Source organism: Camelus dromedarius, chromosome 20, assembly GCF_036321535.1.
Source record: "Camelus dromedarius isolate mCamDro1 chromosome 20, mCamDro1.pat, whole genome shotgun sequence".
NCBI classification, from domain to species: Eukaryota; Metazoa; Chordata; class Mammalia; order Artiodactyla; family Camelidae; genus Camelus; species Camelus dromedarius.
In genome coordinates, this window is record NC_087455.1 from 7,247,832 (window position 1) to 7,260,213 (window position 12,382).

General features: G+C 51.2%; 1 protein-coding gene across 2 annotated transcripts in view; it reads right to left on the reverse strand.

Annotated features, from left to right (window-relative positions):
• The window catches only part of TG (thyroglobulin), a 203,803-nt gene that overhangs the window by 129,882 nt on the left and 61,539 nt on the right, over nt 1-12,382 (reverse strand). For both annotated transcript variants that reach the window (XM_064476826.1, XM_064476825.1), the window contains 5 exons: nt 9,356-9,421; nt 7,294-7,374; nt 4,111-4,248; nt 3,101-3,277; nt 1,749-1,860 (listed from right to left, as the gene is read on the reverse strand). In XM_064476826.1, coding sequence (XP_064332896.1) covers nt 1,749-1,860; nt 3,101-3,277; nt 4,111-4,248; nt 7,294-7,374; nt 9,356-9,421 — 574 coding nt within the window. The remainder of the gene's footprint in view (nt 1-1,748; nt 1,861-3,100; nt 3,278-4,110; nt 4,249-7,293; nt 7,375-9,355; nt 9,422-12,382) is intronic.

Here is a 12,382-nt window from a genome sequence, read left to right on the forward strand (position 1 = left end):
GTGGGGGTGGATTCCTAGCTTTGAGGTTCTCTCTGAAAACAAAATTCTACTCTTTTCTCAAGAATGTCATCTTGCCATCCTGCCTTCATCATTCACTCGGTCATTCATCAAGCATACATCCTACGCCTCTTATGTGCCAGGCTCCAAGCCACGACACCCCAGGCTCCCGAACGTGCTCCCACAATCCTCTCCCACAGGGAGAAAGCCCCTGCTTTGGGCTCCAGGAAAGGAGAGAAGTGGGGGACTTGAGGGAGTTACAGCGGGAACCACCCACCCAGGTGCCTGTTGAGCGGCAAAGAGTTGTGCTTGATCCCCCCTGACCTTCCCCTACCCACTTACAGCACAGGCTCCTCACAGTTCAGGAGCGCACCTCTGTCGGCTGGGGCAGGGCACCGAGGCTCGCTCTCTCTGGACCTACTTTGTTTAATAACTCAGTGTGCTTACTGGACCCCACCGTTATAGGGCCAGTCCTGGCAGGAGGAACTTGGTGGCTCCCAAGCCATGCTCCTGGGGTCAGCTCTGAGTTGCCCCTGCCCTGACCACGTGTCCCAGTGCAGATCGCCCCCTCCTGACTTGCAAGAGCTCGCTCAGCCCCTTCATCCCCCTTCAGTGCGGGGGCCCTGCCATGCTCTGCGGCTCTTCTCCTTCCCTGACTTAGGCGCCCCCGAATCCAAGTCCCATCTGGGGGATAAAGCCTCCATCTCCTGGGCAGCTTTGCCCACGCTGGCCGCATCTCCGCCCGGATGTCTGTGGACCGCCTCCCCATTTCCCTCTCCCAGAGCTCAGTTCACCTGCTCACCCACCACTTCACTTTCCTCTCTTGGGGCCCATTGCCAGGCTCTATCCTGGATGACATGTTTCACCTCTGAACCACCCTCCCCTGAGTCCAGCTACGCAAGCTCTGTTCCCGCAGCCCCTGTCCCAGCACGGGGGTCACTCTGGTCCCTGTTTCCAACCCTCCTTCTCTTCCCGCTTCCCATCAGCCAGATCTCAAGACTGACTTTCCCACATCGTCTATTTATGTCCATTTTCAAAAGCAGATCTTAATGCCAGCAACATGACATAGTTTCATAAATCAGCAATATTTCATAGATCAACAGTTCATAGATCAAAGACTCTCAGACACCAACGTACACAGGAATAACCAGGGGAACTTGGTTCAAATTCAGATTCCTGAGCCCCCTGAAATGCAGATTCAGTAGGTCCAGGGTAGGACCCTGGAGTGGGGTTTGTAAAAAGTCCCCCTGGTGGTTCGGATGGATGAGATCCACAGACTGGGTGGGGAGAAACATCACCTTCAATGATAACTAAATTACAGCTAATTAAATAAATAACAAAAAACATTTTTAAAATAATAAATGAAATCAAAAATCCTTATATGCTGATGGCCCTGTTGAAAGTTCTATTTGCTCTCCAGATTCTGAATGCAGCACAGGGAGCCTTTGCTGGTCAAGTTCATTGCCATGCTGGATAATGTGTATTAATTGATGAAACAGGGGTCAATGTTTCCCTTTGGCACCAGCTGACCGGAGGTTCACGGCTAAATGCTATGTTGACTATTAGTCACTGATCTCAACCATGGTTTCTAGATAGAGTTACCTCTTTATTACTTTTTCACCCTTTGCTTTGGGTTTTACAGTTTTGCATGCTTGTGCCTTTAATCGATACTTTGCCACTTTCTTTATGAAAATAGAAGGATCTTAATAAAAGTATTGGCAGTGAGGCGGGGGCCAACGGAAGCAGCTTACCCATTGGAGATGGATTTGCTGGACATGGGCACTTTGTTTCTAATGGAGATCCCCGTCAGCCTTTGGAATGGCAGGCGAGTGTAAAAATTCTTCACTTTCTCTTGCAGTACAACTACACAGAGGAAGAAAGAAATGACATTATTTAGGGAGCGATGCATCGTAACCACAAAATCAGGGGGACAAAGGTACGTGAATCACACTGAAAACTTCCAATTAAAGATGGCATATTAAACTCCTGTACTTACACTCTGTTTCCATCCCAACTCTCACTAAAATACTGGTAAAGGGATTTTTCCAAAGGCGTACACCAGCAAGGAAAGAGTCGGAGAGAGGATAGAGCAACAAAATTTGGGGAGCCAGGAGAAACACAGAGGGGTAAAGAGTGAGCTGATCAACCTAAGGAAGCTGAATGCTCGACCCTTCTGTGGGAAGAACCAAGAAGCAACCCCACACATCTTCTGGTATCCCAACAGATTTAAGCATCAACAGCCCTGGGAAAGTGAGCTAAGGCAGAAAGGGCTGGAAGTCTTTTTAAGAAGCAATTAAGTCTTCAGATCCCCTTCTCTTTTTTCCACGGCCAGCAACGGCCCCTTCCCGTCATAGAAGGGCAGGGTCTCCAGGTGCCCCAGGTCGGGCAGTAATGGTAGGAGCACCGCACTGAAGCCACGGGAATTTTTCAAGTCAGTCTACATGGTGACTGTGGAGACTCTTTCCTTTTCAACCTTATTTGGCATCCAAACCACAAGCAACCAGGCTCATGACTCTGGGCCAGATATGACGAGATTCCAGCTATAGTGAAAAGAGGGATTCCCCAAAGGGTGGCCCCAATAGATTATCCTACAGGGAAACCCAAAGTCAACAAGCTCCCACCACACGCTCCACTTCCCAATCAGCTTCTGGGCCCCTCTCTTACGTTTAAGTGGAAAATCAAGGGTCACCAGCTACCTGAGAAAGGCCTCCAGCAAACAAGAAGGAACAGTAAGTAACAACACAATGCAACATCAGGGTAGAAATGGAGACTGTGAGGGGTGAAGCACCCCCTCTCCCCCAATAGTATCGTCAATATCCTCAGAGAATAGAATCAACCTCTATCTTGTTGGAGCCACAGTTGGTGAGATTTTTGAGAGCATACATACGGCCAACTGGAACTCCAACTGACACGTGCATTTGACATGAGTTCTATGAGCAGTGGGATTCCAGTGTAAGATTATTGTTTATAGCCAATATGATGCATTTCTGAGTGCCTTTGCATCTCCACAAGAAGCATGGTAAATTTATTTTTAAGTGAACCGATCTGGATATTTCTAAAGCCACAGAGCCCGCAGCCCACTGAAGACCCACCAAGCGCTCACCTTTCTTCCGGAAGAGGACACTGGGCCTGTGGGGCAGGATCAGCCTGCAGCCCTGGGGACTGGACTCCAGGACATCATCACACACCTGGGCCTCTGGGTAGAGGGTGCAGGTGAAGTACAAGGGTGCACTGTCTGTTACCTCTGCCAGCTGACAGAAAGAGGGCTTCTGGACACAGCCTACAGGCAAGAGAGCAGTTGCATATCAGTCCTTGGGAGGCCCACAGGGGAGGGGTACCTCTACAGGATCTTCTGGGAAGAAATGCTCCAGAGGGGTTCTTCCCAGGCAGGGCAGAGCCTCAGGTCAGTCAAGGCTGTCCAGTCTGGAAGGCCCAAAAAAACAGACCAGGGTTCTGCTAGCTGGGGAGAGGGCCGTGAGTAGAACAGGGAGTCTGTGTGGCTCTGAATAAAGGCAGAGCCCGAGAGGGTGAGGAGTCAGCTGTCAACTCGGCAATATGGGAGGAGAGAGGGTAAAACTCCACTGGATCTGCCCAGCACCATCTCGGAGGCAGTCAGGATCTCAGACCACAGGCCACAGGGCCGGAGAGCTTGGTGACGCTGTGAACAGCTCCCCTGCTGTCACTGGGTCAGACTTTGCTGCTGGTACATGCGAGCTCCCTGCTGCAAAGGGGTAAGGCTGATTCATTTTTAAATTTTCTCATCCCCAAGGTCAAACACAAGGCCTAGAACACAGCACATGCTCAACACAGCACATGTCTGCTGGGTAAAAGATGGATGGATGAATGGACGGACAGATGGATGGACGGATGGATGGATGGATGGTGGATGGATAATAGGTTCTGGGAGGAGAGTAGAGATTAACTACAGCATTGGCATCTTGAAGATCTGGGTCATGTCCTGTCTTTCTTCAGGATCACTCAAGGTACCAACACCAAGTGATGCCTAAGTTATGCTCTTGAATTTGATTTTATCTATGTCTCAAGAGTTGTTAAGGCCTCTGATGCCTGACCACAAGGCAGAGAAGAAGAAGGCTGAGGCCTAAGGCTACTTACGAGAAAGGCACCACAGATGTGCCTGTTGACGTGAAAACAGATGTCGGAAAAGCCGGTGCTGCTTGCTGGGCAGGGATCGGTTTCCGCTGACAATGACCTGGTCAAGGTCCACAGGGGAGAAAAGCTCTGCGGTCAGATCTGAAAAAGAGGGAGTGAGTCCACTTCCTTTGCCTTTATCTCCATGGTGGGTCAGTCTCTGTCTGTCTGTCTCTCTCCCTCTCTCTCAAACACACGCACACACACACACACACACACACACATTCATTTTGGGGCCATGTGTGGCCAGAGCAGGTCTGCAGTTAGTAGGGCCGGGAGCCTAGTCAGGCAGGAAAGGCTCAGAAGGTCCCACACAGCCCTAAAAATCATGGAGTTGCAAGATCTTAGAATCTTGGTTTGGAAAAAAACTTGGGAACCATCTGGTTCAGCTTTTCGCCCAAGGCAGGATTGTCCCCATGATATTTCTGGCCAACGTCCCCACAGACTCATGTGACACGCCTGTGCTGACCACAGCAGCCCACCCCACGGTTAGGAAGTTGCGGAGTCAAGTCTGCCTCTCCGTAACTTTGAACCACTGATGCTCCTTCTGTCTTCTGAAGCCACGTGGAAGTTCTGTCTTCCTCCTAAATGGCCACCTTCCTCATCTATGAAGACAGCGTTTAGCTCGGCTCAGCCCCAGACTTGAAAGCTCCGGCTTACCCATCCCCCAGCCTTTCCTCCTGTCTTCAGACTCTGCGATTCTGACTGAAGGCTCTTCCTGGGAGCTCCACTCCCATGGGACAGAAGTCCAAGCTGTCTTCCTGGTCCAGGCTCTACCTGCATTTCTCGTTTCCTCTCCCATTGCCTCCATGCACCCCCGAGGAGCTCGCAAACCCGATGATTCCAGCTCCTCCCCGCACTGCGCGCTGCCCAGGGCTCCTGCCTGTGCCCACCCAGCGTGTACCGCCTTCCTCCTACCCTACCTGGTCCTCCTGTGCTTCAAGGACCAACACTGATCCTCCTGCTCTGATGTTCGGAGGCTCTATAAAGAGGTTCTCCAGTGCTGAGGGGCCCAGAAGCCCAGCCCAGGAGTGGGGGGATAATTCTCCACCTCATGAGGGCCCAGGTCTTCCCAGAGGGCTTCCACTGGGGGCGTGGAGCCGACCATGGAGCTGAACTGGGGCAGGTTTACAGCATCTCTGGAGTGAGGGGCACACTCCCAGGTCGCCTTGGGACTGGAGCATCCTCTCCGAAGCCTGCTCTCCATGCCCCTTGAAGCAGGCTCAGGAAGGCTGGACTTCCTGACCTACAGTCACCACCAAAGGGGATGAAAGCCTCACGGGCATCTGGCAGGGCCAGAGGTTCAGTGCGAGCAGAGCCCCAGAGGCCGTGTCCCGCCGCCTCCTTGGGGCAGCCCCGCCCTTTGGGCGATCGTCTCTCACACTGTTGTACAGCGGCCCGTTTGCGTGCTGAGCCACACCTGGCACAAGGCAGGAGAGCCCAGACCACCTCTTAAGACAGCAGAGTAAGAAAGGAAAAACAGCACAGCCAGCCTAAAGGCTCACTTGAAGATCCTGGAATCACTTTGTCCTCAGAGCCTTTGCACAGGCTGCTCCCCTCACCTGGAACTCCCTCTCCCAGGGCTTCTCTGGAAGTGCCTGGCAGATCCTTTGGGCTCCTCCAAGAAGTCACCTAGCATCCTCCCTCCCTGCATTCCCATCGCCCTGACACTTGTCTCCATCACAGCCTTCGCCAGGCTGTCACACAGTGGCTGCTATGTGGGAATCCTCCGTCCTCTGGGAACATCCGCGGGCCCCACGTACACAAAAAAAAGTCTGTTGGGTGAAGGAAGGGATACTGTAGCCACTCAGTTCATCCCTGATTGACACCCCACATCAGGAAGAACCCTTTATCTACGTGTTTTCTCACAACTTGACACTCCCCGTGAAGGCAAGGAGGCCAACAGGGGGCTTGCCAGCTGGGGGTTGGTTCTCTGTGGCTTTTCTTTGTGTCTCAGATGCTCAGAGTATCTGCAGTCACCAGAAGCAGAAAGGGGAACATTCCTTGCTGTGCTTTGACTCAGAGGGGACCTTCTCGGGGACACAGAAGAACAGAGCACAGGTAAGTGAGCCCCGCTGCAGAAGAGCCCACCAGAAGGGTTTCCCGCAGGGCCATTGTCTTCTGAAGTCCAGGAATGTGATCAGCTGGGCAGGCGAGACCCAAGCTGGGCTTTGTCTATTCACCCTGAAGCCCTCCTGGTGAGGGGAGGAGAGGGGGTCCTTCCTGTGGGAATCATGTGATAGTTTTGTAGATGCAACCCTGGCAGCAGCGGATAATGATGGATTTTACAGAATATTCTCAAGCACCATGAAAACATTCATGTTTACAAGGCCATGAGCAGCCTGGCTACCCCTCAGAGGTGCTGCTAAGGTGGGGGACCAGAGATCACAAACGTAACTGCCCCAGGGCAGGTGTGGTTCTCCTGTTTGCCTTGGGCCTCCCCTCCCCCCAGCACCCTACACTCTCGCTGGCCCGCCTGGCTCCTCCCGGATGTGGCATGTCAATCAGGGACACATTGAGTGGCTACAGTGTCCATTCTTTCACCCAGCAGACAGGCTTCTTCATCACCCCTGCCCACAGGCTGACCTGCCTCCTCTCTCCCTGCCCTCCCCTCCCTCTCTCTTTCTCTCTGACTTTCCGCTCCACCCAAGGAATAACAACCGTAGTTCCCGGGGATGGAGGAGCCTCAGACACCACGCACGGATGGATTTACATCCTGTGAAGGTATGCATTGGTATCTTCCACTGCCTGAAATGACTCTCTCTCAAGAGACCCTCATAGACATCTCATTCATTAAACAATTCCAGAACACTTCCATTTTGCTTACATTCTTCAGGGTTTGCGTAAATGAAGGCACTGACCCCGTCAGATGAAACTTGCTCTTAAATAGTTTTTTTTTTTTTTTTTGCTGGATTTGTTGTTGTGCATGCTTTCTCCCTCATTTCACGTTACTTTCTGTGCCCACTGGCCATCCGAGGAGCCATCCACGTTTATGAAATGGATAGTGGGGTTGGAAGCTTAGAGGGCAGTCCGTGGCTGTAGAATGGAGTGGGGTTAGGGGTGCATTCACCACTTAGACCCTTGGCATCACCATGTCACCTCCACGGTCAGCCACTCAAATACATTCTAAGGTTTGGGGGTGAGTACCTGTCTCTGTTGGAGATGGTGGCCTTGGTTCCATGTCTCTTCTGCATCCCATAGACTCAGACCGAGACCCCATGTCAGAATCTAAGAGAAAAAAAGACTGTTGTTCTAATGTTGGGAAGAAAAAGGGGAGCTATCCCTCTGGTCAACGAAATGGTAATGACAGTTGTGGGAAATCCCTGCGGTCCACAGCCAGGCGCTCAGACAAGATCTGGAACAACCCAGTGGCCTATGCCTGCGCTCCCTGGCCTTGTATGGAATGTCAGCCAACCTCTCTCCATAGCAGGGCTATTATTGTCCTTGATACTGAAAGTATTATCATTTGCAAAGAGTTAACGAAATAGGTTTATAAATATTGGTCTTTATGACACCCTGTGAAGGTAAAGAGTAACATTTCCACTTTACTCTTGAGAAAACTGAAACTCAGAGAATTGAAATAACTTCTCCCAGAACATGGAGGTGAAAAGTAGATGAATTGAAATTCGAAAAAATTAAAGAAAATTTCCAAGGCGGGAACAGGTCTTCCACGAGGGGGAACAGGGTTTTACGCAGGTCCTTGGGTGCTTCTGTTTAGTGGGGCAGATGTCCTGGGGAGAAGCAAATCCTTAGTTTTTCACCAGCTAGCAAATCATTTACCAGAAATTTCTTTTTTCTTTTTGATTGTATTTTTTAAATTGTTGATGTACAACATCACATGAGTTACAGTGTGCTATACGGTGATTCACAATTTTAAAGGTTACACTCCATGTATGCATCTTAAGCTACAGGATATTGTACAACAATAGGTGGAAATCACTGGACTTGGAGCTAGTGTCTGGGTCCCACCCCAGGACCTCCTGTGGGCATTTCACTGAACCTCTCCAAGTCTCTCTCTCTTTTTTTTTTGTCTGAAAAATAAACAAAATGTCACCCAACCCTCATATATACAATGTAGGTATGACTAAATGAGAAAAGAAGCATATAACCCCATTATGTCACCTTAAAATGCAAGTGATGATGGGCACCTTCATCCCCCTTCCGTTTCTTCCTCTTCCTCCATCATCATCTCCACCACCATCAGTACCACTGATTAGCCCTGGTGATGCACCAGGCACTGTCCTAGGCACTTTACAGGCATGACTGAGCCAACGCTCACACAACTCTATGAGGTTGGCACCATTTTTAACGCCATGTTACCCATGTGTTCAAGGTCACATGGGTGGGAAGTAACAGAACCAGAATTCATACCCAGACACTCTAAGTCCACAGTCTGCTCTCTCCCACTATTTCACAGGCATAGAAACAGGTCACCAGTCCTATCTCTTAGGGGACTGGAGATGAGTGAGGAGGAATCACAGGAAGAGGAGGGAAACAGCGATACAGGGGCCGGATCTTTCCTGTGCCCGCACCTAGCACCTATGGCCATAACACGCAGCGGTCCCTGCCTGTCTGCTCCCTTCTGAGGCTGGAGCCCCTGACCCATCAAAGTTGCGCCTCACTCGTCCCTCTCACCATGTTGCTCAGACCCATCCCTAATGCCTTTCTCAGTCCCTGGCTCTGAGTGGGCACCTGATCAATGTTTAGAAAACTCAAAGGAGGACAAAGCAAGCAGAATAGAGACGCCGAGCGTGTATTTCACCTGCGCCCCCACCGGTTAAGTGCACCCCCAGGAGCAGGCACACCAAGCATGAGTCCACAGCACACCTGCCTCGAGGAGGGAGGCCCCCGTGCCCCAGTGCCCTTGGAAAAAAGCCTCCCCTAGTTTGCAGGGGGCCTCAGAGCTCCCATCCTCCTAACAAGGGCAGCTTGTGGTCAGCGAACTTGATCTCACAGGAGCCAGTGCTTCCTCCCTCCCTCCTTGCTTAAGTTTCCACACTTTTAGCTTTTGTTTTACACTGTGGCATCTTATCTGATGAGAGTGGAGGCCCTTCTCACCACACAGAGCACTCACTTCAAAGTACATCTCTACATTTGCTCTCTGGCGAGTAGAGTGCCTGTGAGTGAGCCGTGAGGCCAGTCTCTGGTGACCAGTGTCCTGCTCAGCCCCCTACCCCCCACCCCCACCCCCCACAACCACAGAGCTTACCTTTCCAGAGATAAACCTGCTGGAAACTGGTAACGGTGTCCTGTGCGCCTTCCAGGGCTGTCAGACCTGCAGAGAAGATGTTTATTTGTACGGCCTTGAGCATGCTGTTAGGAAAGGGTATCTATCAGTTCTTCACACTTTAATAAGAATTTAAATCACTATGTTTGTTTTCTTGGGGATTTGCTGTACTTAAAGACTGATCTCTTATTGTGGAAAAGGATTTATACCCTATTGTTTCCAGTTGGAAGTGGTCTCCTGATCAGTCTATGAACCAGGCAACCTCCAATTTGGAACATCATGAAATCAGGCTGCCTGAAATCTCCATCAAAAGGTTCCCTTCTTAAAGCTTTGCCCACACCCCCAAAGATACACAGACACACAAGGCCCTGGAAAAAAAAAACCTCAAAAGCCTTTGTTGACCACTCCTTCTCAGGGAGGCCAGACAAGAGCATATTCTTGGTTTCTTGGGCACCTACCAAGCACATGCTCTGTATTAAGCAATTCATTCTGGATTTACTGCCCGTGAATGGATCAAATGTTTTCCTTCAAATGCTCATTTTCACCCTGGGCTACCTCTCAGAGTAATGGATCCCATATGTTTACAATCCGTCATATAAATAAGCTATTTGCTTTTATTTACCCCAAAGAAACTGATACTCATGGAATTCCACCAAATTCTGCAATATTTTTTCCAGGCTTTGGTAAATAGGCACTCCACAGATATTATGCATGTTCTCTAGGCCAGGTTTTATGTTCCATGGTGAGACTCCAGGAATTACTAAGACATAGTTCTTATTATATATTATATAAAAAGTCAAGGGCTTAAAATATAGCAAAAAAACAATAATAGGTCTTTAAAATGATAATAATTTCATCTAATATTCATACTATGTGTCAGATGCTCTGCTAAGTTCCACACGTGTATTATTTGTAAGTGCCAATGTAGGGAAGCAGTTAAGAATGTCACTTTGGAGCCAGAATGCCTGGTTTCAGACCCCAGCCCTTCTACTCAGAAGCTCTGAGACCTTGGGAAGACCTCACTTCTGTGTGCCTCAGTTTCCTCAGCTGTAAAATGGGGATAATGATAATAATAGTGTCTCCCTCAAAGCACTGTGTCGAGGATTCATGAGTTCGTGCAGGTCAAGAGCTTGGAGCAGCGCCTGCCTGGTTCCCAGTAAGCACGAAGGAAGACTTTTCTGTTACTGCTGTTACTGGTTATCCTCTCTTTTCATCTTCACAACAACCCCGTGAGAGGGGAGCTGCCACTACGGCACTAGCAATTAGGCCTGAAGGTATTTACTGACTTGCTCGAGGTCACACAGCTGGTGTCCAAAGCTGGGATTCAACCTCACAGGCAAACTCTCAGCTGGGCCAGTGAGGGAGGCAGACAGGCAAAGGTGCACTTCCGGCACACCGCCCGCTGCACTAACAGCGCAATGCACGGAGCACGCGCAAAGCTCTGCAGAAGAGGAAGCAGTAAGCACCGCAGGGCAGTCAGGGAGGGCTCCCGGAGGAGGTGAAATTGAGCTCTCTGACATCAGAATTGCAAGAGCTGCAGTGCACTGAGAAGCAGGGCTTGGCAACTTCTCCAGGAGGCATGACACGGTCTCTGCCAACGCTTGGAAGACCCTGTCCCATAGAGACAGGGAACCTTCCACGGGATCCCCCCAGACGTCTCCTTTGACCTCCACTCGGTCCCCTCCCCTCCCCTATCTGGCTGACATCAGTACATGCTTCACGCCTCCCAGCTCAGAGGGCAGACTGGAAACACGGCGTAGAGTTTGAGTTCAGGTAATAGAGCAGAGAGGAGGCAGACGAGCCGGGCTTCCCCCAACCTCACACTGGATCCAGGAGAGGGAAGGGAGCAGCTGGGTCCTATTCTCACTGTAACCTCAGGCTCTCCAGGTCGGAAGAAAACTTCCAGGCCCCCTAATCAGTGCTTCACAGACTTAGCAGGCTTGGCATTATCCAGACAGCCCATTAGAATGAATTCCTGTGGCCTCCCTGGTCTAAGAAGAGGCCTGAGAATTTATATTTCTAGTGGGCTTCTGGTGAGGCTGCCCTGTGGTCCTGACCGCACTGACGAGCACTGGTGAGGTCAGCCCCGGCTCAGGACCCAGCGGCACCCACTCCTCCCTGAGGGAGATGTGCGGAGAGGCCCACCGGGTGGGGGAGGCGAAGAGATTGCCGCCCGGCCACCTGGGGCTGCGGATGCTAACGCCCGTCCCTGTAAAATGAGGGGCGGGCAAAGGCTCTCAGAGGTACCTTCTAGACCTAATGCTTATGGTTCGTGGAAAGGGGTGGAAGAGCTTCTGAGAGAAAGCAGGGGAAGAAGAAAGCTCCATGGTTATTTCAGTCAATCGAGCCCCTGTCACGGGGCCCACAGTTCCTTGCGCCCCAGTAATTAGAATGGGCAGTGCGATCATTACCGCCTGCAATTTCTTAACTCTAAGACAGGGAAAGACGCCCTGGGGACACTGGCTTGGGGGACAGCTCACGTTTTGGGCCCCAGTTCTTCACCTCTCCTGGTAGCCACATATTTTCCTGGGGCTTTGCAGTTCCTGCCACTAGCGGGAAGGAGTTTTTCCCCACCTGAATTGTCAGTCGGGCCAGCGCACTAAGGCAACGGCGACAGAGCGGCAGATCCAAGGCTCGCCCTCATCGCCTGGGGCATCGCCTTGTTCTCTCCTGCTTCTGCCCACAAGAGAACATGCTCCTTCAGAACAAGAGACACGTGAAGCAGGGCCAGGCCGTCCTGGCCAAGGCCAGACGAGATCGGCCAACTGCCAGGCGACCCCTAGATGCCTGAGCAAGTCTGGCCGAGGTCAGCATGGCCGCTAGCTGAGCCAGCCGCCCGCAGCGCACCTGCAGCCCAGGGCTACATCAGCGCGTCTTGCCGAGTGCTGTTGAGATGCTCTGGGTGTTTTTCATGCAGCATTTTGACTCAGTGGCTTTTCAGGATGCATTCCTCAGGGTACGGAGAGGGCTCCTAGTGGTCTAGCAGACCTTGTGGGTCAGGACAATTAA